Source organism: Ctenocephalides felis, unplaced genomic scaffold (assembly GCF_003426905.1).
Source record: "Ctenocephalides felis isolate EL2017-DRISC unplaced genomic scaffold, ASM342690v1 CF-g0.4_SCAFFOLD_01886, whole genome shotgun sequence".
Classification (NCBI taxonomy): domain Eukaryota; kingdom Metazoa; phylum Arthropoda; class Insecta; order Siphonaptera; family Pulicidae; genus Ctenocephalides; species Ctenocephalides felis.
The window spans coordinates 169,357,440-169,385,098 of NW_020538040.1; the positions used below are offsets into that span (position 1 = coordinate 169,357,440).

The 27,659-nt window shown below is 28.3% G+C and overlaps 2 protein-coding genes and 1 pseudogene across 2 annotated transcripts; 2 read left to right on the forward strand and 1 right to left on the reverse strand.

The window, feature by feature from the left end:
* Window positions 1-6,154: 6,154 nt before the first annotated feature.
* On the forward strand, window positions 6,155-8,653 carry LOC113376234 (inositol 1,4,5-trisphosphate receptor-like). Its single transcript, XM_026616144.1, has 7 exons — window positions 6,155-6,183; window positions 6,731-6,737; window positions 6,790-6,910; window positions 7,639-7,871; window positions 8,143-8,281; window positions 8,369-8,485; window positions 8,586-8,653. Exons 1-7 carry the CDS (start codon window positions 6,155-6,157, stop codon window positions 8,651-8,653), a joined length of 714 nt encoding a protein of 237 aa, XP_026471929.1.
* A 374-nt stretch (window positions 8,654-9,027) lies between these two features.
* On the forward strand, window positions 9,028-14,529 carry LOC113377744 (annotated as a pseudogene).
* A 3,473-nt stretch (window positions 14,530-18,002) lies between these two features.
* LOC113377802 (ubiquitin-conjugating enzyme E2 H-like) lies at window positions 18,003-21,607 on the reverse strand. Its single transcript, XM_026618228.1, has 5 exons — window positions 21,446-21,607; window positions 20,937-21,013; window positions 19,915-20,082; window positions 18,496-18,624; window positions 18,003-18,124 (listed from the first exon to the last, which is right to left on the reverse strand). Exons 1-5 carry the CDS (start codon window positions 21,496-21,498, stop codon window positions 18,003-18,005), a joined length of 549 nt encoding a protein of 182 aa, XP_026474013.1. The 5' UTR covers window positions 21,499-21,607.
* Between the last annotated feature and the right edge of the window lie 6,052 nt (window positions 21,608-27,659).

Consider the following 27,659-nt stretch of genomic DNA (forward strand, 5'->3'; position numbering starts at 1 on the left):
AAAGCTTACAATGCGATAAAGAAAAAGATTTTTTTTTAAATCATGTGCATTATAAATAAATATAATTTGTTTTTATTCGTTAGTCGAAAAATAGACAAATAGACAGGTTGTAATTGAAACGAGTCTTTACTAGCAGCATGTTACTTAAAATCACGAAAAAAAGTATTCAAAAAAAATCGAAATAAATAATTTAAAAGTCAAACCATCCATCCATTTTTGAAATCACAATTTTAAAAATTAAATTAAACTAAAAACTTAAAAAACATATAACATATTGAAATGCATCAAGAGCAAGGCAATTGACAAAAAAATATTAATATCTTTTTTGAAATTAGTCTAATATATTTTTTAATACTGAGACTTTTTGTTTTAATGACAAATATATTTTTCCTTTTAGTAAAGAAGCCTCCTTCGAATAAGCAGTTTTTATAATTACCGATGTGTGGAAAATTTACTGTGCATTTATAATAAGATTTGAATAAAATTACATATGTAATATGCAAAGATCGAGTTTTCGCAATGTTGTTTCATTAGATTACATATCAGGTATGTAAAAGAACTTATATATTAAAATACGTGATTTATTTTAGAACAATATGTCTAACAATGAAGAAAAATATTGCCCTGCAGTACTAAATTGTAATGTAATGTCAATAATTATGATCGTAATGTCAGTTAGAGCATCAAATGTGTTTGCTATATCAAAAATTCCATTTAAGAAGGTAAATTATAAGAAAGTTAATATCAAATATGGAAACAAAAAAAAAATGTCAATGAGAGCTATAAAAATCAGATAGAACAAAATCCCACTTGTTCGACGCAAATAGTTGACAAAAAACATTATATGTTATATTATATTTTAGTTGTGATTCTATTTTTATAATATATGTATATTAAGTATAAGCACTTGTTTGTTTACTCTAAGAGTTCTTGTAAAAGCATATTTGTGATTGAGTTAGGATGTATTTTGAACAATGTACTTTGTTAGCATTTCTTATCTTGAGACCATATTTACTATATTATATTTAATTTATAAATCAAGATATAATTAGATAAAATGACTCAAGATAGAACACTTCTGCAATATAACCAAGCCATTTACTAAACTTTAAAAAAAAAAAAACTTTCAGGAATGAATTTGAAAAAAGCATTTATAAAAAAATTGAGATAAAAGATTTAGACCAATTTGTGATTGTAAAAATAAATATATGCATAATAGAACAAATAATGAATTTTAGTTGCAATTAGTAGATTTCTTTATCAAAATTTAATGTGTAAGATATAAGAAATATATATTATATTATATTTATATTATAATGAAAGTATAGAATTAAAATTAAGGTAAAAAAGCAGTCGATATATTTATCTATAAAGGCATTATTTGTAATTTTTTGCAATTCTTATGTAGTTTGCATTGTTGCGTTGTTGTGCTTTTATTTTACAACAAAAATTATTGCGTGAGGAAATTAGAAAAACTAATGACAAAACTGCATAATATATTGAACTAGATAAAACAAGTGAAACAAATAACATTTAAAAATTCGAGCCTCATATGCTCAAGTTTATTTAATGCATTTCGAGTGAATTCAAGTAGATGAAAAATTACATTCAAAACTCACAATTTAAAATACATTTAAAAATGCTTTGTTAATGTAACCAAGTGATAACGATATATTTAATTGATTGAGACAAATGGCTCATCATTTACAACAAAAGCTAATAATTAATTAATATTAATTATCAGTTAATACTGATAAAAAATGCATCCGTCTAAGAATTTATATTATCTATACAGTTTTAGCTATAGACAAAATTACAAAAGTGGCTAACAACTAACCTTGAGAGCAATCTGCCCCCAGTCCAATGTCTGTCGCAAACACATTGACCACTTTCCAAATCATAAACCCCATGTTCGGAGCAACCTGGCAAGCACTGATAAACTTGTTCATCGACGTTTCCGCAATCTGGACCTTGCCATCCAGCTTTGCAGTAACATTGACCAGCGACACATGTTCCATGATTTGAACAAGTTGGATCCAAACAATCTTCTACAAATGCAATATTAAACATATTAGAGAAAAACCAAAGCAAATATTCGTAATTTGCATCTCAATAAAAAATCCTAAGAATCATTTTTTACTCCAATTTTGGTTTTTACTTATTTATTTATGGCTAAAAAAAACTATGAAAACATATTTTAGCTTCTACCGTGCTCAATAATAGTATATACGGTTATAAATGTTTATAGTTTTAAGTCTGCTAAATCAGACCATTATTTGTTTAAATTCTTAATTTCTAAAGTATTATTTAAAAGCCAAGTAAACAAATTTTCAAAACATAAGTTAGTGAAGAAAAACGGTAAGGCTTCCAAGTCGTACCCTGGCAATATATTAAATTATCGTTCATCATCTGGTACCGTTATACAGAACTATTCAAATGTTTACACCCTTAATAATTATGCGATTCTAAAAATTGTTTCTTTAAATTTTTATTATTTATATTACTTAGTAGACAACAGTTTAGTCATGAATAATTATTAGACTTTATATAGGTAATTGTCATTAGTTTTATTTTCAAACTTTTCACAGAGTTAACAAAAATCTTATTTTTGCGGGAAAAGGCCATAGGTGGCACGACTACGGTGACAACGCAAAAAAAATACATATTTAAAAAAAAATAGAAAGTGCTAATCACAATTCAACTGAATCAAATGCACTAAATATTACCACATTATTTCCTCAGAGTACGACTTGCAACCCTACCCTAATTGTAAAATATAATAGATTATATATAAATAAAAGTACTCGTTGAAGAAAGACATGAAAAACCAGCTCTTAGTCTTTCATATCAATCAATTTATATTCTGACTATCGATAAAAAGTATAATGAAAAAAAAGATTCTACATAAAAGTAGCGAAAAATTGTACATATTATTTAAAATACAATTACAATAATCAAATGACGATAATTAAAACTTCAAATTCACCTAATTCACAACGTGCTCCTTTCCATCCTCGTTCACAGGTGCATTCGCCTTGTTTGCAACGACCATGTCCAGAACAAGTCGGGTCTTCACAATCATGTTTTGGCACATCACATTCAGCACCTTTCCAACCTTCTTCACAATGGCAAATACCACCTCCGTATTGTCCATGAGAAGAACATAATACAGGACAAACCCTGAATAAAATGATAGATGTTTCATTATAAAAATATAAATATAATAAATAAGTTGACTTAGTCAATAACACTTTTGCTACAAATGTCGTCCATGGACTACATCCCCCCATAACCTGCTGTGTGTACGAATGTCGTCCATGATTTATCACCGAGTTAAAACTATTAAAATTCTCGTCTTCTATTGTAATTTCTAGTTCGCAGTTAATATTTTTTAACTTTCTTATATCATACAATATATCGTTCTGGGCACGCTGTTTCGTACAGCAGCGGGACTTCTGCAGAAAACACTCTCGTAGCAAAAGGAATAATATAAAAATATTTTAACACGTGTTTTTATATTGCTAATTTGAGAACTAAAATATTTTGTTAAATACAATAACAAACAATGCATGCAAAAAATGACGAGTATTTAGTGCTTCCGAGATGACAGATACTGATTAATTAAAAAATGCAACTCCAAAGTACTTCAGTGCTATTAGATACATAACTCAATCTTGGAAGTCACTCACAACAAAAATAGCAGAATATATGAAAAACAAATGATTATTTACAGAGTTAATAAAAAATCGAAGGCAATTTCAACATTGAATTGTTATATGAATAGTTCGAGACATTATTCAGTGAATAGCTCAATGTAAATTAATTATATTTGTATATATAATGCCATATCGCACTATTATACTATTATCGAATCTTAGAACAATATACATAATATCATATAATCCATATGCTAACAAAGCTAGTGCAATATAAAAATCTATTTAAAATTTACAACATAGAAAAAAATATTGAAGACGATACGATAATTCGAGAAATGAAATAATTAATAGCTAATTAAGAAGTCAATGCAAATTAATAAAGTCAAAAACAAAATTATATTATCAGGTCAAAAATAATTGTCGAAAATAAGTAGATAAAAAATAAAATGAATTTGTGATAAAAATAAGTATTAATTGTTCAAAATAGAAAAAGTATATTATAATTAATATACTATTAAAATATTAAAAGACATTGTTTTAAATGCTTAGAAATACAGCTAAAGCTTATTTAACTGATTACTGAATGCCATTTGGCGATCAAAAATGAAAATACAATATTTAAATATATACATAAAATAGAATTATAGATATAGTATACAAAAAATTGTTTCTGAATATGCGTATGAAAGACAATTATTATTATTATAGTTACGGTTTTGTGCTTAAAATTTACTATTATTATTGATTGTTGTTCAGATACAAAGAGTAAAAATAAAAAAAGCTTTTATGTAACTGAAATATAAAAATGCATCTAACTGAAGATTTTTTATACTAGAATTATAAATGTTGTAAAAATAATAAAAAATAATTCTAAATATTCTTTTGCGTGCTAATTTCTAATTATAGTTACGTGTTTGTAATCAAAATAACGGTTATGAATAGTAAACGCAAAGTCGTCATAATTGATCAATTCTAGATAACAAAATTTATACGAAAGGCCATCTCTTCTAAATTTAAGTGGCATCTAAAACTGATTGTCGATTTGTAAACATTAATATTGTAAGATTACTTGAATCGTTCAAAATTCAATGAATTTAATATATAACCGAACGGCCAAATTTCTGAAATCTTATTATAAGTAATATGTAAATTGTTGAAATTATTTCTCTACCTTGTCATTAGAAAATAAATTTTATAGAAAAGGCTAACTTCTAGTGTAATAGTGGCTAAAATATATGTTGTCGATTTGTGAAAATTGGAAATTACAATAAATTACTTAAATTGTTTAAATTCAATGAATTTAAGATATAACTGAACGGCCAAATTTCCGAAATCTTATTAAATGTAATATTTAGAGATAGTTGAAATTATTCCTTTACTGCATCATTAAACAAAATAAATTTTATAGAAAAGGCAAACTTCTAGTGTAATGGCTAAAATATATCTAGTGGACTTGTGGTAATTGAAATTTACGATAAATTACTTCAATCGTTCAAAATTCAATGAATTTAATATATAAGCGACTGGCAAAAATTCCGAAATATTAAAAATAATATGTAGACGGTTGAAATTATTCCTTTACTTCTTCGTCATTAAAATAAATTTTATCGAAAAAGCTAACTTCATGTGTAATAGCTAAAATATATCTAGTAAATTTGTGATAATTAAAAATTACGATATATTACTTTAAGTATTCAAAATTCAATGAATTTATATAACCGACTGGCCAAATTTCCGAAATTTTAAAAGTAATATGTAGACGGTTGTAATTATTCCTTTATTTCGTCATTAAAAATAATTTTATCGATAAATCCAACTTCAACTGTAATGGCTAAAATATATCTAGGCGATTTGTGATAATTGAAAATTACGATATATCACTTTAGTCGTTCAAAATTCAATGAATTTAATATATAAGCGACTGGCCAAATTTCCGAAATTTTAAAAGTAATATGTAGACGGTTGCAATTATTCCTTTATTTCGTCATTAAAAATAATTTTTATCGATAAAGCCAACTTCAACTGTAATGGCTAAAATATATCTAGGCGATTTGTGATAATTGAAAATTACGATATATTACTTTAGTCGTTCAAAATTCAATGAATTTAATATATAAGCGACTGGCCAAATTTCCAAAATTTTAAAAGTAATATGTAGACGGTTGCAATTATTTCTTTTCGCGTCATAAAAATAAATTTTATCGAAAAAGCTAACTTCAAGGGTAATGGCTAAAATATATCTAGTCGATTTGTGATAATTGAAAGTTACGATATATTACTTTAATCGTTCAAAATTCAATGACTAAATGACAAATTCCTGAAATCCTAAAGTAATATATAGACAGTTAAAATTATTCCTTTACTCCGTATTAAAAAAATAAATTTTATAGAAACAGCTAACTTTAAGTGTAATCGTTACAAAAATATATCTAGTAGATTTGTGATAATTGAAAAATTACGATAAATTACTTCAATTGAAGAACGCTCCGAGAATGATGGCTATAAATCCTGAATATGAGAAAAGGTATGACAACTTTTCAAGTTGATTGATCACAATTGTTTTATGAAAAAAAATTCAATGATTTGTTACAACTTTAAACATTTTTCTTTAATGCTGCTTGTACAGACAAAGCGCTGAAAAGTGAAACAGAACCGTTAATAGGGTAACTTGTATAAAAATTAACAATTGTGTTCAGATTGAATTAGACTAATAATGCGAATGGAAACAAATTTATTATTACTTATTATATAACTATTATTTGTCGAATCTAACTTTTTTGTACTCATTGCATTTAGTTATCATTGCAAAAGTCTTAAGTTTGTTTTTTGTATAATAAATATGAAGTCATCCTTGAATTTCATTAAATATTACCTGAGGCATACATAAATAGTAGGTAATGAATTTTTCAAAAATATTTTAAATTGATACTAAAATTTTTTATTATTGCAATATGTTGATTTTATTTTAAAATATTTCATTTAGTTACAGTAATTTTAAAGTGTGATATATTTTTGTAGAAAGTGTTCGATTTGAGTGTTTGTTTTATTCCATATTATTACTAATATTTTAGATTTTTGGTTTGTTTTTACGTTTTTAGTGTTCCATTGTGATTAGCTTATGCATTTTTAGGGTGATGCTTTGCGTAACCACTTGCTTGTTAGGTATTTTGGAAAAAGTTTTACTCAAAAGCCAGAAACGGTTGAGCTGGGCGTTAATTTCCAGTTGGCGAATGTGACTCATGGACCAGGCGGTGAGATACTAAATTAATTTAGTTTGCTTTATTTATATATAATCTAAAAATACAGTAATGTTCCGCACACAACGTACTTAAACATTACCGTTTGAGGTAAAAAAATAGACTAATAAGACCAATCAGAAAACCTGGGTGACCCAATGCTGTTCAAAGAGTGGATCTTGGAAGTTATTGCTCCTGCTGTGAAAATATATTTTTGTTGAAGTAAACCTCTCTCTTATCATTCGATATTGCATCTTCTCATTCCAAAAATCTTGAGGGAATTTAAAGGATTATTATAATAGAGGAGAAAAGGGACAATTGGCCGCACCAAAGCTCTTTCTTCTCAAATTAAAAGAATTTCAAAAATTTACAATACTCACTTTCAAACATGGGTTATGCTAATAAGATACACAATTTTACAGTGATTATTATTTGGAAGATCTTACAAAAAAAGAAAAAAACATCATACGACAGATTTTTTGAGAAGCTAATATTGCAAAGAAGGAGTCAAGACCACTCTTTTGAATATTACTATGGAAAAACGTGTTCTACATAAAAAAACTTGCTTTTGGAACGAATTAAGTACGTTATGCGAGACACCACTGTATAAGGCAACACGAATGCGACATAGTACATTTTTTTATGTAAAAAGATATACGAGATATATAAGATTTTCCAAAAGTTATAATATAATATACTATATAACTTTGAATAATCATATTAATTCACTACGTTTATTTTAGCCAAGCTTCTTAGTCGTGCTGGCAGAACTTTACACGAAGTGCAAAGCCATTTAGATAGAGAAGGTGCATCCGATTTAGTAGTTGAGTTAGTCATTAAATCAATTCACTCTCCATCAATTTTTGTGGAAGCTGTAGAATTAGGTATTGCACTTCTTGAAGGAGGAAATCCTATCATACAGAAGAGCATGTTTAGTAAACTGCTTGGCGGAGATTTGAGCCAAGCATTCTTTAAGGTAATAATAAAAAACATTACTAAATTAAGTTTTAAAACTCTATTTAAATTTGATAATCGGTAACATAAAATCACAAGTATTATTTCTATACATTTATTTTGTTTTGCAAGCAAATTTTATATAAAATTAAAATTATATGATTATCAGCATTGTTGTTTTCATTTTTTATGAACACCATTGTTTGTTTAAAAATTGAGCTTTTTGTCGGAAAAAATGTTATCTTGTTTCAGTAGTATGAATTATGTTAATTATTACTTTATTATATTTTTAGGTGTTTTATGAGAAAATGCGTGATGCACAACAAGAAATTAAATCTACAGTGACTGTTAACACTTCTGATATTGCTGCTAAAGCTCACGAGGATAAACAGGACAACAAAGACCATGACAAAATATCGCGAAAACATTCTGGTAACTTAACATAATAATTTATTAGTTAACACATTTGGTAAATAAAACATTTATCCTAATTTATATACTTTTATACATTTTTTATAGAAAAACCAAACGGATTATTGCTTACTGACGAGCTTCGTGATGAAATTAACCAAGCAGCAGCAGCATCAGCTCAAGCATACGCCGGGGCCAAGAATATTCCACCAGGCACTGAACATGGTAAGATTTGTAATTATTTACACTTAGTAATAATAAATTGTTAATATAGTCTAATCTTAATTTGTCATTTTATTTTATATGTATATTTATGTTTTACCAGGCGAGGATTCTTGTCCAGTCTCATTAGGATTAAATCAGCTTTGGAAGATATGTTGGCAGAAAAATTAGATAAGCATCGGGAAATTGAAGATCAAAATAAAGTTTCTGCTAAAGTACTAGTTATGCAGCCAATTCTGAGATTTTTGCAGTTGTTATGTGAAAATCATAATCCGGAATTACAGGCTAGTGAAAAATATCTTAATTATCAAATTCATATATTCATATACAGTTTTTTATTTTTGTATTTATTTATTATAAAATTTAATATTCATGATATATTTATTTTTTTTTTTAATCAGAATCTCCTGAGAAATCAAAATAACAAGACAAATTTCAATTTGGTTTCTGAAACGTTGATGTTCTTAGACTGCATTTGTGGTTCTACACAGGTGGTCTAGGCTTATTAGGACTATACATAAATGAACACAACGTTGCCTGATCAATCAGACTTTAGAAACTCTTACTGAATATTGCCAGGTAAATATTAATTAAATATGCAATATAGATGCTTATTACCATAGATTAAGAACTTTATGATATATATATATATATATATATATATATATATATATATATATATATTCAATAGATAAGTCCTTGATTTTTTCAATGTATTGATTGTTTCTTTTCCGAACAGTAAATCCAATAATAAAAAACAATTTGTTTTTTGAAGATGTTTAATACGTCGTTTCGGAACTAGGTACGTTCCATCATCAGGTTTATTCTGTCAAATACAATGTTTTTTAAAAATATTGAATAACATTAATTAATGATGGTCAATACAGATTATTAGAAAAAAATTTTTATAAAGGAATGGATTATGTACCGGTGTAAAGAGTAATAAGAATTAACTAAAAAAGGTTTTATATAAAATTGAGAAGCAAAAATTATTTACCTGTAATAATTTAAACAGGTAAATAATTTTTGCTTCTCAATTTTATATAAAACCTTTTTTAGTTAATTCTTATTACTCTTTACCCCGGTACATAATCCATTCCTTTATAAAATTTTTTTTCTAAGTAATCTGTATTGACCATCATTAATTAATGTTATTCAATGTTTTTAAAAAACATTGTATTTGACAGAATAAACCTGATGATGGAACGTACCTAGTTCCGAAACGTCGTATTAAACATCTTCAAAAAACAAATTGTTTTTTATTATTGGATTTACTGTTAGGAAAAGAAACAATCAATATATTGAAAAAATCCAGGACTTATCTATTGAATATATATATATATATATATATATATATATATATATATATATATATAACCGTTACTTCCATTGTTCAACCCCAACTTTGGATAACGTTTTATGATACTTAATTAAGTTAAATTCAACGTGTTTATGTTTTCAGTTTGTATTTAAGATTTTTCTAATTATTTTTATATCTAAAGGGACCATGTCATGAGAATCAGAACTGCATAGCGACTCATGAGTCAAATGGCCTGGATATTATAACGGCGTTGATTTTGAACGACATAAATCCATTAGGCAAAAGTCGTATGGATCTGATATTAGAGTTAAAAAACAATGCTTCCAAACTATTGCTGGCAATAATGGAAAGTAGAGGCGATAGCGAAAATGCGGAACGAATCCTGTATAATATGAATCCCAAACAACTAGTGCGTTCTATTTTATTTAATACCAATTGCTTTATAATTATTATTAACTTTGTGTTGTATTTTCTTCAGGTTGACGTAGCCTGTCGCGCTTATCATCAAGAAATTTTAGACGACGATGACAATCATGAAGATGCCAATGATTTAGATGATATTGTTTCTCCCAAAGAAGTGGGTCACAATATTTATATTTTATGCCATCAGTTAGCTCAACATAATAAAGACTTAGCTACACTATTAAAACCAGCTGAGACTAATATAGATCCGAAAATGAATCAAGCGCTTTTGTATTATGCTACTCATACTGCTCAAATTGAGGTGAGGTATTTTTCTGGCTTTAGGAAATGATTCTTATTAGAATTTAAAGATGTAAAGATATGTAAAAATTTTCAGTTTCCGATTTTTTTGCAATTTCTATAACTTACCATATGGGAAGTCAATAAATAGAAATTTCAATCTATTAACAAAGTTTTAAATATGTCTTTCAAATATCTTTGTTTTAAAGATCTAATTTTTGTCAAAAATTTTGTATGTGCTTTTGATTAATTTGGTTGGAATTTCATAAATATTTGTTTGTTGTAAAATAATGTTTTTTTCTGTTTTTTTAGATTGTCCGTAATGACAGAACATTAGAACAAATTGTATTCCCAATACCTGAAATTTGTGAATACATAACAACAGATACAAAAATTAAAATATTGAATACTGCTGAACGAGATGACCAAGGATCTAAAGTTTCTGATTTCTTTGATAGAACTGGACAAATGTTCAATGAGATGCAATGGCAAAAGAAACTGAGAGGTTTGGATAATATTTAGGTAACACATTACTTGATTTTGATCATCATTTATGCGAAATGTGTTTAACTTTTAGGTCAACCTTGGTTGTTCTGGGTTAGCAGTTACATGTCACTCTGGAGTAACATTTTGTTTAATTGTGCTGTACTTATAAATATGATTGTTGCATTTTTCTATCCATTCACAGATAATGTGCCAAGTAGATATACATTTCAAAATAATTGTTGATAACTTATCTTTTGAGTGTGATTTTTACAATGTTTCTTTTTAGACTTAGGTTCACATTTATCACTACTCATCTGGGCTGTAATGTTATTATCTGCCTTTATAGTTGTTACACTTCCTAGAGAATCTGGTATTCGAACTTTAGTAGCTGCCACTATATTAAGATTGATATTTTCTATAGGACCTGAACCTACGTTACGATTGCTCGGAATTCTTACGGTAAATGTTTTTAAATTGAAATTCATTCTGGTCTAGAATTTTTAAAAAATCGATTTTGTTTTTTTTCATATTTTCAAAGTTTCCAAGTTATTTTTAAAAAAGAAATTGTAGAAAACATATTCTTCAGAATGTTGTTATTTTGTGAAAAAAACATTTTTTAACTTTCTTCTCTTATTACTATGCTCTTATGTATTTTTCCTATTTTAAGGGTGATTTTAAAAGGAATACACTTGGTTAGTATCATGGAAATCACGGTACAGTTACTAAACCATTATTCAAGATTATAACAGATGCAGAGTTATTATACCATTGTTCGTACTTAATTTTTTGTCTACTCGGAATTATGTTTCACCCATTTTTCTATTCAGTGCTGGTAAGTATAATGCAAATATTAATTTTATTCATCACTTTGGTGTTTTTTTTGAATATAACTTGATTTACAGCTATTTGATGTTGTTTACCGCGAAGAAACCCTATTGAATGTTATTCGATCTGTTACAAGAAACGGAAGGTCTATTATTTTAACAGCTGTACTTGCTTTGATTCTGGTTTATATGTTCTCGATTATTGGTTACATGTTCTTTAAAGATGACTTTTTAGTCAGTGTTGATGAAGAAATTGTTTGTAAGATCACAATTTTCTTTTAGCACTTTGTGAGATTAATACATATTGTTTATACAGTTTTTATTTTTATTTCTAGCGAAACAAGAATGTGAATTAGATCATGGAATTGCAGAAGATGCAGCACTGAAATATACTCGAGAAGGTAAAAAAAATACGGTATAAAGTCAAAGTATTATCCATTAACTATATTTCTATTACCTTCTAGGTAATGAAGGCAGTTCCGGGAGCTGCCGACGCGCTGAGTCGGACGGTCCAGCTCCTGGTGAAGTTGTGGTTGGTGGAGAAATTAAGGAACGTGCGTGCGATTCGCTGATCATGTGTATAGTCACCACACTAAACCAGGGACTTAGAAATGGAGGTGGCATTGGAGATATTCTGCGAGCGCCTAGTAGCAATGTAAGATAGTTTTTATTAACTCACAAGGAGAACAACAGGTTTACTTGTTTTGGTTTTTGATCAAACTTTGCATGATGATAGAGTAGATAGTCGAAAATAACTTTTTGGAATATTAGAGTCTTATGAGAAAAAGTCTTTGAAAATTGAGAGAAATTTGAGAGAAATTTCCAATTTATCCATGCAATTTCCATACAAAACTTTGATTGAATTTCGCACTATCTAAAAAATAATATTAAGAGCTAAAACTTATAGAGGATTTTTTTTATCAATTTGGAAGCATTTGATCCCCTGGGAGCAAGGAAATTCGAAAATGTCCATATTAAGGACCACCCTAATATACATATATCAATTTTCAATAATAATATGTGTAATAAATAATATTGTATAAAATTAATTATTAATTTATTACATATACTATTATTAAAAATTAATATATCTGGAATAAAAATGAAATGAATATAATAATAAACAAATAAATAATATATAATAATAAAACAAAATTACAAGCTTGATTTTCGATTTATATGAGAATCATATTATAATTTAGCTTTGTTCTTAAATGTAATGTCTAATTATAATTGTATTGACATAACTGCATTTTATATAACAAATAATTTACTTTTTAGGAGGGCCTATTTGTTGCCAGAGTTATATACGATTTATTGTTCTTCTTCATTGTTATCATTATTGTTTTAAATTTAATTTTTGGTGTCATTATCGACACATTTGCTGACTTGAGAAGTGAAAAGCAACAAAAGAACTCATTTTGAAGAATACTTGCTTCATTTGCGGTATGTATAATAAAATATACATAGTTAGATAAAATATAACACCTGAATATTGTTTGCTGTATATATAAATATTTTTTCCAATCAATATTTTTTGCAGGACTCAATAGATCTGCTTTTGATAATAAAACTGTTAGCTTTGAAGAACATATCAAGTGTGAGCACAATATGTGGCATTATTTATATTTTATAGTACTTGTTAAAGTTAAAGATCCTACAGAGTTTACTGGACCGGAGAGTTACGTTTATGCTATGGTTAAGGTAACTATGAAAACAAAGCATTTTCTGCATTTTATATTTTAAGTTATATTATTTATTTTTATAAAATTTATTATGGAAAATAAACTGAAAGTTCAGTTTTTTAACTTGAAGTTCTGAAAGTTAAGATTTTTAAGTGTGTATTTAATTGTGTTTTTATTTATATTGTTTAAACACAAATTTCATAATTATTGAAACTTATTTTAATGTTTTAGACTTGCAATTTAGACTGGTTCCCAAGATTAAGAGCCATGTCATTAGCTGCTGTTGAAGGCGAGGGAGAACAAGTAGAGCTCAGGAGTCTTCAACTAACATTGGAAAACACACAATTGCTTGTCACCAACTTATCTCAACAACTAATGGAACTTAAAGATCAGGTTTGCCCTTTTGTTTTTTCTAATTTATCATTATGAGGATACGGGTTTCCATTACACTTCAAAATAGTTTGATAATTTAAATTTGTCTGTACAAATCGAAAATTCAGAATCCCTTCTATCAAACAGTTACAAATCATTAACTGGTGTTTAACATCAATTGAAAACCATAAATCTGTTGCATGAGTTTATTGAAATAAAAGTTTTATAATTTATTGTATAGAAATATGTGTGTTCATCTATTCATCTTGTTATATGTATATCAGGAAACAATGATATTTAATAATATATCGAGATGTTGCATTATAATATGATTCAACAAAATATTGCATTTTCTCGGTAATCGATATCTTTGATCATTTGATGTTATTTTATTATTTTTTTTATTATTTTCAGATGACTGAGCAAAGAAAACAGAAACAGCGCATGGGTCTATTGAATTCGGCCTCAGCTTACCTACACAATGTGCATGCAATGTGAATTCAATCATTAGACCTAAAACAGTGCAATCATTCGTGCAATTTAGGAAATAGATTTTTTTTAATCTCGTTCTAGTAGACTTAGACACTATGCACCATTTATGTCTTGTTTGATAAATTAATAGTCATTTTGGAGAGTTACTTACGAGTCATCTAGTGAATCTCATATTTAAAAGATACTTATTTATGAAAATATGTGTGATTGTAATAGAAGAAATAAATATATTAGATATTGTTATATACATGGTTATTTGTGTTGAGAAATTTCTTTAAGTTGTATAATAAGTGAGAGTAAAATGCAGAAAAAAGAAGCTGAACATTTTTAACTGTGATGAGCGAGCTGCTCTTATAATTCAAGATGTGTTATGTTGTGAGTCTATTACTCCCTTAATATTAAATCTAAATTTCTGGGCTCGTGAACCTTACTTCAAGTAACCAGTTAATTGTGGTTGACGAGTTTATATACTTGTTATGTGAAATTGACAAAATTTAATGTATTGATGAGTATGCTCGTCATGTGTTTAAATCAGTCTCTATTGGGCATCATTTTTTTTAAATTTGAAGATTTTTCTTTAAAATATGTTAAAATCACACACAATAAAATTTATTTGTATAAAGCCAATATTAAATCTTTGAATAAAATATTTAATTTTAAAAAATTAAAATTTTGTTAGTGATATAGGACATAAACAAGTATATCTAAATTATTTTGCTTGATAATAATCCATAAGGTAAGAATAATAATTAAGTAAACAACAAAACTATTATTCATTTACTTTTATTTATGATTCAAAATTACATATCCAATTTTAACACAACTATTAACCATTTAACAGTAACATATGTTTATGAATTATTGTTTTGTTTTTTAATTAAAGTATTTCTCTTGGTATTTCAGAAGTTCTAAAAATGTTTATATTTTTAGTGGTAAATTTTACAATAGAATGTTTTGGACCTGCCTTTCCAAGTTACACTACTTTTTGAGTGTTTGACAACATTGGTACAGAATCAAAGTTGAGTAACAAATTTTCAAGTTATTAATAATTCATGTATATTATTTATAGGTTTCTATTTTGTCAGCTATGAACTAGATGTTCCACGATTTCTGTTTATTTTTTGTATAAAATAGAATCTGTTTGCTTTTATGACTTGAAAATAATTTTTTATTTTTATTAAATATTAGTCATTTTGTATATGTATACAGAATTTGATGTGGACGTGTGTTTTGTTGTTCGACAAAAAAAGTGTCAAAAATAAAAACTAAACAAATTATAACTGTAGGAGCACTATTATTGGAATAATTCAAGAAACAATTTTTTACAAATTGAGATCATGTTCTACTAGTAAATACAAAAATAAAGTTTCTGCTTTCCATTATTTCACAAGAATGATGAATATGAAATTTAAATATTTGGTACCTTTCTTGTCGAGATGTGTGAATGTATATGTTTTTATTTGTGTGTGTGATTGTGTAAATGGTGTATTCTTTATAATAAGTAATTCAATACATTTGTCATGAGATAGTAATTTAAACAAGAAATATTTATATTAGTACTTTTCTTATTATTACTCATAAAATTAATATAAAACTTACAAGCATGCATATATTTCATAATATGTAGTTTCATCAGTGTGATGATAATATGATAAATCACAAATTGTGCCAATCGATATATATTTCATAAATGGACTTGCAAAAAAGCAGACACAGATCAAGAAAATATTTCATAATGTATTTATATAACTGGGTGGATTTAATTAAAGATATAATTAGGGTAGATAATGAACATAATATACTATAATTTTAAATAATATCTGATCTTTCAAAGTAGATATTCCGCAAATTAAATCTGTGAATTGTGAAAGCAAGTCAGTAGCACGTTTCATTTTAGAATATAATAAATCTATATATTAGCAAAAGAAAACAAATTTAAGTAATACATATTTTAAATTATTTCTATTTTTATTTTTTAATACTTACTAACTATATATATTATCAGAGTTGTGTTTGTCAGTTATTTGCTTATTGCGTTTGGGGCTTATGACATAGATTATATAATTTATATTTATCACTTATATGCATAACATATGTATAGGTAAATACACATGTGTGTGTGCAATGCACATACAATTCATAATTCATAATTTTTACTTGGAACTTGACTATATCTGAAAATATCTCTCCCGTTCAATATAATATATTTAAAAATTAAAATTATCTTCATAATTATATAAATCTTCAACACAACTTGTTATGTAATGCGATGCTTACATACACACATATATATTATATAGAATAAATATATCGATATAATTATTATATAAGAGATGTAGGTGTAGGGAATGATTGATAGAAATGAGTTTCTACTTCGTGATAAGTAATTTTTAAAAGAGTTCAATATATATATATATATATATATATATATATATATATATATATATATATAATGAAAATAAATATCAAATCTTTACGCAAATAGTCAATTGGGCAAGTCAATGCATTATATAAAAAAATATTTTCTAAAAAAATCTTCAATCTATCAAATCATTGCCCACAATCACTGAGTCGTATATACTAATTATATCTACTATTACACTCTACTTCTCGGATTATAAATAAAACATAACAGATTACATCACATTAGAAATCTTAGATGTGAAAATATTTTGATCAGTAATAATCATTTCACAGCACCATTTGTGAAACTTCAAACAACTATTGTCTACAAAAATTTCATATTTCCAAAATAAATTTCACAGAAAGAAGCCAAATTAATTCTAAATACATCTAATCTAATAATTCATAATTTCTTCCAAACGTTTTAAGATATTTTTTTTAATTCATAATTTGAAAACTTTTTTAAACCTGATAAATTATTTTCACAAGTTATTACTACTACAATTATTTCTTTTTAAGGAAAAAAACAAAGAATAATATATATGTATATATGTACATAAATTAATATGTACATATAATTTGACCTGTTAGTATATCTTCTGAAGAATGTAATAAATAATTTGAAGTAACAGTGCATATATATATATATATATATATATATATATATATATATATATGCAATTATAAGAAGAGAAATGTCTCATATAAGACAAACATTAAACCCCCATATCCCTGCATTTCGAATTGTAGTAGAAGAAGTGATGTAAAGAAAAACAACAAAACCTTAATGTATTAAAAAAAACTTATAACAAACAATAAATATTAATTAAAAAGTAACGTTTGGTAACATAATCATTGAAACTCAATTACAATATATAAATATATAAATAACTAAATATATTTAGATAGTCCTATTTAAAATATTACAAAAAAAAAACTTATCACTTGTCGCTTGTTAATATAAAAATATCTCACTCGTGATTTTTCTTAATAAACATAATGTATCAAATATTCAAATATTCAATTATAAAAATCAGAAGAATTACCAATTAATAACAAAAATAATTTAAAGGAATCTATACAGCCTGCAAAAATAGGTCTTAGAACATGAAGGACAGAGGGGAAAAATGTTTGATTTACTTTTCTTACCTAGACTACTTTACTAGACTGTTAGTTCACTTTTAAGATATATAAATTAGTTGCTTGAGCAAAGTAACAATTGCACACAACCAGCGTTATAACTCCATATCTTGTGCTTCATCCTCACTAAAATCTGACATACTAGATTCGGAATCTGAGCTTATGATATGGTCTTGGTCGCGCAGGGCTTCTTCTGTCGCGAACTTGCGCACATAATCTAAACAATAAATATAAATAAGAATTTTTAAAACTAAAATATCTTTTCCAAGAAGTTTCTGCTAAATATAGCATTCAATTATTGTAATTAAATATATTTGTTTAGTCAAAATTAATTAAATATACTAATGTTATATAATTAAAGTTAAATAAATATACTACTGTTAAATAAACTTTCTTTGTTGTGCTATATAATAATAAAATTCAAGAAATAGGAATATGATTCTGAAAAGTATAGTTAGGTCAGTAATGTTTGTGTTTAGAACATTTCTGTAATTTTGCTGTAAAATCTTGCAAATAATATTTATATATTATTTATGTATTATTTTGCAGACTAATTGACAATTTAAAAATAATTTAATCTTATTATACCTGCTACTTTCTTCTTATACTCTTCAGGCTTATGTAAGTACATAGCAGCCGCATCACCGTTAAGGGGGTCTATGGGGTTAGGATATGTTAGCAATTGCGGCAAGAATGATTCAAATATGTTGGACAGATCTGAAATGAAAATATTATATTAAATATAGTTACTATATATTTTCACAAAAAAATTGAACATGAATAAAGGTAAGTAATAAAGTAAGCACAAGGCTTAGAAAAAGAATGAAACTGTAATTTTTTATAATATTGAGGTATAACTTCTTTAGGCACGACTAGGGTGTAAATCCGTACAAGTTCAACGGAAATGCGTTACGGCAGATAATATAAGATGAGAATCGAGTGCCAATGATTCGTCATTCGCTCTCGATGATATCATTTCTATACGGGTCGATTGTGATTAGTCGTCGTGTATGTGAATAGAGATCTGGCGTTGTATGCGTACCGATATCAACAGGAAATCAGCATATATAAATAAACATTTTAAACTTACATCGTAGTTACAAATCTTGATTTAATGAAAAATGCCTGAATCATAAGAATATTTTACCCTGTTCCTTGAAAATAATAAAACAAATTAAACATTTGGGTCGTGTACTAAACGTAAGTTTATTGATTAGAAATTATTTCTATATTATTTGTAGTTTCTATAAATCTCTGAAGTTATTAAAATGAAAAATATTTTCAGGCAAGACAGATATTACAGCAGTTCAAAGAATGAGATTATATCGCCATCAAAAAAGTAAAAAAAATACAAGCAGTCACTGAATGTATGTTAATTTTAATTACATAAAGTTCTTCAAACACAATCGCATGATGAGTGAAGTTGCCAAAACAATATTTGTTTAGGCGTTGTTTAACATAATCCACGGTGTGAACAAATTTTATGGAAGTTATTAATCAGCAATTACTTCATTTCTCTAATAAAAGTTCATTTCTAAATGCTAATTACAATGACAAACCAATCATGTTATATTTGAAGTATGACTTTAATTATATTATTGTTTTAAAATATTATAAATATTTTTAATGCTATTATAAATATATAATTTATCATTATATAAATGTGTATAATGGTTGACACTAATAAATGAGCGCATCACAAGTGTTACCATATTACTAATAAACATTATTCAAAATTGTTATATGATGTATTTAGTTTTACTCGCCATCTTGTACAGTAGCAAATAAGTCTTACTTCAATCACATGTGTTCCTTACGCGCACTCTTTTTCTATATCTTTAAGGATCCTTCATTAGTTTTAAAGAAAATAACATAAAATTGTTTCAATACTTGAATACCTTACTCATATGCAATGATTTCGATTGCGCAAACAGTAGTATAATACATTTCATAGCTGTTTGAAAAGTGAAAACAACTGTGAATTAGAAACTTAAGACTATTAATTACCGTATAATGCAGTCCAAGCTTGGTTAATTACATCCAAACAAACTGTTCCTGACATTTCATCAATGTTGGGATGGTAAACTTTGTTCATGAATCCAATGCTTGGCGATTTGAAAGGATAATGCTCAGGCAGGTGTACTCGGACTTTCCACACACCACCTTCATAAGGTGCTGTAATAATAGATTTTCATTAAAAATTACAGATAATTTATTTACTTATATATTATTACTAGTAATGAACTTAGTAAATATATTTTCTACGCATATACATATATATATATATATATATATATATATATACATATATATATTAAATGTTAACTATGAACAATACAATTAACACTTTATTGGTAATTACAGACGTTTCGAGACCATGGTATGCCTCATTTCAGTGTGATTTCAAAACAGTTCCTTATCTACTAACACATTCTATAATATTTTATTTAAATTTCATTTAATTTTTGAAAATACAAAAAACACTTACAAAGCTTGACACAGTACTAGAACATGTGAATAGATACAGAAATATTTTAAACAAATCTTAAGTATCGAGATAAAGAGAATGTTGTTTTGTTGTTTTTGTATTTTCAAAAATGAAATGTAATTTAGATAAAATATTAAAGAATTTTTTAGTAGATAAGTAACTGTTTGGAAATTACACTAAAGATGAGGCATACCATGGTCTCAAAATAAAGTGTGTGTTAAAAAATCTGAGTGTTGGATTTATTTTTATATATTTAACATTTAATATTCGTTCCACTCATATCACAAAATTCTATATATATAATAGTTTCAATATTTAGCTAAGACAACAAAACAATTTAATATTGTGTAAACAGTTTCTTTTAATCAGACATTTTGAAAAAAATTATTGCATGCAATTATGTCTCCTATAAGTAACTATTAATATGGGTCTATTTGTCATAGCACATTATTCCATCATGAGTCATAAGAATTAGCTCATTATTTTAATTAAGCATTACAATAAAAAATAATATTTATTAAATAAGAAAAATTCTACTTACTTCCTCTTGGCCCAAAGAACTTTACACAAAATTCATTGAGGCCTCCAAGTATTGTTACCTCATGCTTACTTTCAATTCTAAAGTAAATGAAATAGGAAAATGATATGCAGAGCAAATATGTTGGAAGTCAATAATTAAAATTATTGATGTGAAAAAGATATGTATATAAACAATGATTTATATTAATGTTTCACTTATTAGAAAAATATTAACTTTTATGTCACATATGTATTTCGAAACATTATACAGCGCGAACTCCATCACATTAATGTTATCACATATGAAACACGTAGCAATTAATTAAAAGAACTTTTAGAGAAAATATAATGAATATTTCATTAAACAATGATTAATATATCGAGTGCAACATATTCTTATTCATAAAATGTTACGTCTGCTCGAAATTCTGTTTAGATTAGTGTTCGTAATTGACATGATCAGCTGACAAAGGCCAATGTTATTGTTTACATCTATACAACTTTATACGCAAAAAATTACCAAAAGGATACAATTTAATGACATCAGTGTCCATTCGTCTCTTCCCTGCACTTGGGGAAGACATTTTCTAATATTCTTATTTGGATTAATACACAAAAATAAACTTGTAAAATTCCGAAAAATATTCTATACGGCTCCGCTGCAACACAATACGTTTTACGTCTCACATACGAACTACTGCCAACTACATTGATAATGACACAGATTTTCGCTTTTGAGATTAGTGTTGCCGCAGCTGATTATGCATTTGACTCGTTACTATGCGTTACTGCTTCGGAAGTGCAGCAGGAAATAACATTTCGAAAAACATCGCGGCACACATAAAAAATAAATCGAATTAGTAAAATAATAATAGAAATATATAATTTTTAACAAAAAAAAAACTGTTGATTCAATTCGCTAAAAGCCTAGGAATTTATTAAGTTCTAAATATTTATATTTTTATTTATTAATTTCAAAAGCACCACTAATAATGATACATTTTTAATCATTAATAGTATTTACATATAACAGAAAAAAACATAAACAATAAAAAAACCTAGGTGTATTTTTAGGTCTATTTATCATAAATGCTTGGAAACATAAAATAATACTAACACAATTGTTAATATTTGCCTAAAAGGTTTAAATTTGTTTGAATTTAAATAGACTTTATTTGTTCTGCTATATAAAAAAAATATTAAAGAAATAGAAATAGATATCGCAAATTATAGTTAGGCAAGTAATATTACTGTTATTACTGTATATGTTTGTGCTTAGAACATTTCTCACATTTTGTTGTCAAATCTTACAAATATTAATTATATATTATTTATATATTATTTTGCCGAATAATAATACCATTTATAAACAATTTAATATTATTAAAATGTTATTATGGGCATCAGAATTCTGATTAAAACAAATTAGGTCTAATTGGACAGTATATATTAACAGTAAAATACTGTTTTTCTACATATTTATATATCATTTATATATTACATTGCAAATTAATTTACAATCTATAAACAATTTAATCTTATTAAAATGTTTTTATCAGTTTCTTAAGCGGCAGGCAAAATTAGGTCTGATTGGACTGGTGTTTATATCAAAAGTTAAATACTGTTATTGTAACATATTTATATATTATTTATGTATTATTTTCCAAATTAATAAACAATTTATTAATAATTTAATCTTATTAAAATGTTATTATCAGCTTTTTAAGCGCCAGACAAAATTAGGTCCAATTGGATAGTATATATATACTACTAATACTAATGCATATAAAAGCATATATAAATCTAAATTTCACCCTCTTACCACATCCCCTTAACAATATTATATAAATGGAATGATTGAGAATACTAAGAATTTTTAAACATATCTTTGAATGGTAGGTAGAGTAAAGGTAAAGTTAGAGCACCATATATAGGTAGAGTAAAGGTAAAGGTAGAGCACCATATATAGGTAGAGTAAAGGTAAAGGTAGAGCACCATATATAGGTAGAGTTAAGGTGAAGATCAAGCACGATATATAGGTAGAGTAAAGGTAAAGGTAAAGCACCAGATATAGGTAGAGTAAAATTAAAATTAAGCACCATATATAGGTAGAGTAAAGGTGAAGGTGAAGCACGATATATAGGTAGAGTAAAGGTGAAGGTAAAGCACCAGATATAGGTAGAGTAAAATTAAAATTAAGCACCATATATAGGTAGAGTAAAGGTAAAGGTACAGCACCATATATAGGTAGAGTAAAGGTGAAGGTAGAGCACCATATATAGGTAGAGTAAAGGTGAAGGTCAAGCACCATATATAGGTAGAGTAAAGGTAAAGGTAAAGCACCAGATATAGGTAGAGTAAAAATAAAATTAAGCACCATATATAGGTAGAGTAAAGGTAAAGGTACAGCATCATATATAGGTAGAGTAAAGGTGAAGGTCAAGCACCATATATAGGTAGAGTAAAGGTAAAGGTAAAGCACCAGATATAGGTAGAGTAAAGGTAAAATTAAACACCATATATAGGTAGAGTAAAGGTAAAGGTAGAGCGCCATATATAGGTAGAGTAAAGGTAAAGGTAGAGCACCATATATAGGTAGAGTAAAGGTAAAGGTAGAGCACCAGATATAGGTAGAGTAAAGGTAGAGGTAGAGCACCATATATAGGTAGAGTAAAGGTAAAGGTAGAGCACCATATATAGGTAGAGTAAAGGTAAAGGTAGAGCACCATATATAGGTAGAGTAAAGGTAAAGGTAGAGCACCAAATATAGGTAGAGTAAAGGTAAAGGTAGAGCACCATATATAGGTAGAGTAAAGGTAAAAGTAGAGCACCATATATAGGTAAAGTAAAGGTAAAGGTAGAGCACCATATATAGGTAGAGTAAAGGTAAAGGTAGAGCACTATATATAGGTAGAGTAAAAGTGAAGGTAGAGCACCATATATAGGTAGAGTAAAGGTAAAGGTAGAGCACCAGATATAGGTAGAGTAAAGGTAAAGGTAGAGCACCATATATAGGTAGAGTAAAGGTAAAGGTAGAGCACCATATATAGGTAGAGTACAGGTAAAGGTAGAGCACCATATATAGGTAGAGTAAAGGTAAAGGTAGAGCACCATATATAGGTAGAGTAAAGGTAAAGGTAGAACACCATATATAGGTAGAGTAAAGGTAAAGGTAGAACACCATATATAGGTAGAGTAAAGGTAAAGATAGAGCACCATATATAGGTAGAGTAAAGGTAAAGGTAGAGCACCATATATAGGTAGAGTAATGGTAAAGGTAGAGCACCATATATAGGTAGAGTAAAGGTAAAGGTAGAGCACCATATATAGGTAGAGAAAAGGTAAAGGTAGAGCACCAGATATAGGTAGAGTAAAGGTAGAGGTAGAGCACCATATATAGGTAGAGTAAAGGTAAAGGTAGAGCACCATATATAGGTAGAGTAAAGGTAAAGGTAGAGCACCATATATAGGTAGAGTAAAGGTAAAGGTAGAGCACCAAATATAGGTAGAGTAAAGGTAAAGGTAGAGCACCATATATAGGTAGAGTAAAGGTAAAGGTAGAACACCATATATAGGTAGAGTAAAGGTAAAGATAGAGCACCATATATAGGTAGAGTAAAGGTAAAGGTAGAGCACCATATATAGGTAGAGTAAAGGTAAAGGTAGAGCACCATATATAGGTAGAGTAAAGGTAAAGGTAGAGCACCATATATAGGTAGAGTAAAGGTAAAGGTAGAGCACCATATATAGGTAGAGAAAAGGTAAAGGTAGAGCACCAGATATAGGTAGAGTAAAGGTAAAGGTAGAGCACCATATATAGGTAGAGTAAAGGTAAAGGTAGAGCACCATATATAGGTAGAGTAAAGGTAAAGGTGGAGCACCATATATAGGTAGAGTAAAGGTAAAGGTAGAGCACCAAATATAGGTAGAGTAAAGGTAAAGGTAGAGCACCATATATAGGTAGAGTAAAGGTAAAAGTAGAGCACCATATATAGGTAGAGTAAAGGTAAAGGTAAAGCACCATATATAGGTAGAGTAAAGGTAAAGGTAGAGCACCATATATAGGTAGAGTAAAAGTAAAGGTAGAGCACCATATATAGGTAGAGTAAAGGTAAAGGTAGAGCACCAGATATAGGTAGAGTAAAGGTAAAGGTAGAGCACCATATATAGGTAGAGTAAAGGTAAAGGTAGAGCACCATATATAGGTAGAGTAAAGGTAAAGGTAGAGCACCATATATAGGTAGAGTAAAGGTAAAGGTAGAGCACCATATATAGGTAGAGTAAAGGTAAAGGTAGAACACCATATATAGGTAGAGTAAAGGTAAAGGTAGAGCACCATATATAGGTAGAGTAAAGGTAAAGGTAGAGCACCATATATAGGTAGAGTAAAGGTAAAGGTAGAGCACCATATATAGGTAGAGTAATGGTAAAGGTAGAGCACCATATATAGGTAGAGTAAAGGTAAAGGTAGAGCACCATATATAGGTAGAGTAAAGGTAAAGGTAGAGCACCATATATAGGTAGAGTAAAGGTAAAGGTAGAGCACCATATATAGGTAGAGTAAAGGTAAAGGTAGAGCACCATATATAGGTAGAGTAAAGGTAAAGGTAGAGCACCATATATAGGTAGAGTAAAGGTAAAGGCGGAGCACCATATATAGGTAGAGTAAAGGTAAAGGTAGAGCACCATATATAGGTAGAGTAAAGGTAAAGGCAGAGCACCATATATAGGTAGAGTAAAGGTAAAGGTAGAGCACCATATATAGGTAGAGTAAAGGTAAAGGTAGAGCACCATATATAGGCAGAGTAAAGGTAAAGGTAGAGCACCATATATAGGTAGAGTAAAGGTAAAGGTAGAGCACCATATATAGGTAGAGTAAAGGTAAAGGTAGAGCACCATATATAGGTAGAGTAAAGGTAAAGGTAGAGCACCATATATAGGTAGAGTAAAGGCAAAGGTAGAGCACCATATATAGGTAGAGTAAAGGTAAAGGTAGAGCACCATATATAGGTAGAGTAAAGGTAAAGGTAGAGCACCATATATAGGTAGAGTAAAGGTAAAGGTAGAGCACCATATAAAGGTAGAGTAAAGGTAAAGGTAGAGCACCAGATATAGGTAGAGTAAAGGTAAAGGTAGAGCACCATATATAGGTAGAGTAAAGGTAAAGGTAGAGCATCAGATATAGGTAGAGTAAAGGTAAAGGTAGAGCACCATATATAGGTAGAGTAAAGGTAAAGGTAGAGCATCAGATATAGGTAGAGTAAAGGTAAAGGTAGAGCACCATATATAGGTAGAGTAAAGGTAAAGGTAGAGCATCAGATATAGGTAGAGTAAAGGTAAAGGTAGAGCACCATATATAGGTAGAGTAAAGGTAAAGGTAGAGCATCAGATATAGGTAGAGTAAAGGTAAAGGTAGAGCACCATATATAGGTAGAGTAAAGGTAAAGGTAGAGCACCATATATAGGTAGAGTAAAGGTAAAGGTAGAGCATCAGATATAGGTAGAGTAAAGGTAAAGGTAGAGCACCATATATAGGTAGAGTAAAGGTAAAGGTAGAGCACCATATATAGGTAGAGTAAAGGTAAAGGCAGAGCACCATATATAGGTAGAGTAAAGGTAAAGGCAGAGCACCATATATAGGTAGAGTAAAGGTAAAGGTAGAGCACCATATATAGGTAGAGTAAAGGTAAAGGCAGAGCACCATATATAGGTAGAGTAAAGGTAAAGGCAGAGCACCATATATAGGTAGAGTAAAGGTAAAGGTAGAGCACCATATATAGGTAGAGTAAAGGTAAAGGTAGAGCACCATATATAGGTAGAGTAAAGGTAAAGGTAGAGCACCATATATAGGTAGAGTAAAGGCAAAGGTAGAGCACCATATATAGGTAGAGTAAGGTAAAGGTTAGAGCACCATATATAGGTAGAGTAAAGGTAAAGGTAGAGCACCAGATATAGGTAGAGTAAAGGTAAAGGTAGAGCACCATTATAATAGAGTAAAGGTAAGGTAGAGCACATCATATATAGTAGAGTAAAGGTAAAGGTAGAGCACCATATATAGGTAGAGTAAAGGTAAAGGTAGAGCACAGATAAGGTAGAGTAAAGGGTAAAAGTAGAGCACCATATATAGGTAGAGTAAACAGGTAAAGGTAGAAGCATCAGATATAGGTAGAGTAAAGGTAAGGTAGAGCACCATATATAGGTAGGTGAAGGTAAAGGTAGAGCATCAGATATAGGTAGAGTAAAAGGTAAAGGTAGAGCACCATATTAGGTAGAGTAAAGGTAAAGGTAGAGCACCAGATATAGGTAGAGTAAAGGTAAAGGTAGAGCACCTATATAGGTAGAGTAAAGGTAAAGGTAGAGCACCAGATATAGGTAGAGTAAAGGTAAAGGTAGAGCACCATATATAGGTAGAGTAAAGGTAAAGGTAGAGCACCATATATAGGTAGAGTAAAGGTAAAGGTAGAGCACCAGATATAGGTAGAGTAAAGTAAAGGTAGAGCACCATATATAGGTAGAGTAAAGGTAAAGGTAGAGCACCATATATAGGTAGAGTAAAGGTAAAGGTAGAGCACCATATATAGGTAGAGTAAAGGTAAAGGTAGAGCACCATATATAGGTAGAGTAAAGTAAAGGTAGAGCACCATATATAGGTAGAGTAAAGGTAAAGGTAGAGCACCATATATAGGTAGAGTAAGGTAAAGGTAGAGCACCAGATATAGGTAGAGTAAAGGTAAAGGTAGAGCAC

What these genes read in the sequence shown, in the direction of transcription:
- LOC113377802 (XM_026618228.1), bottom strand. Translation starts at nt 21,498, where the DNA reads ATGTCTTCCCCAAGTGCAGGGAAGAGACGAATGGACACTGATGTCATT. An exon ending in GACACTGATGTCATTAAATT is followed by an intron (nt 21,014 to 21,445) that starts GTATCCTTTTGG and finishes CATTTACTTTAG; the next exon opens with AATTGAAAGTAAGCATGAGG. An exon ending in GTATAAGAAGAAAGTAGCAG is followed by an intron (nt 18,125 to 18,495) that starts GTATAATAAGAT and finishes TTTATTGTTTAG; the next exon opens with ATTATGTGCGCAAGTTCGCG.
- LOC113376234 (XM_026616144.1), top strand. Translation starts at nt 6,155, where the DNA reads ATGGCTATAAATCCTGAATATGAGAAAAG. An exon ending in TGAGCCAAGCATTCTTTAAG is followed by an intron (nt 7,872 to 8,142) that starts GTAATAATAAAA and finishes TTATATTTTTAG; the next exon opens with GTGTTTTATGAGAAAATGCG. An exon ending in AATATCGCGAAAACATTCTG is followed by an intron (nt 8,282 to 8,368) that starts GTAACTTAACAT and finishes CATTTTTTATAG; the next exon opens with AAAAACCAAACGGATTATTG.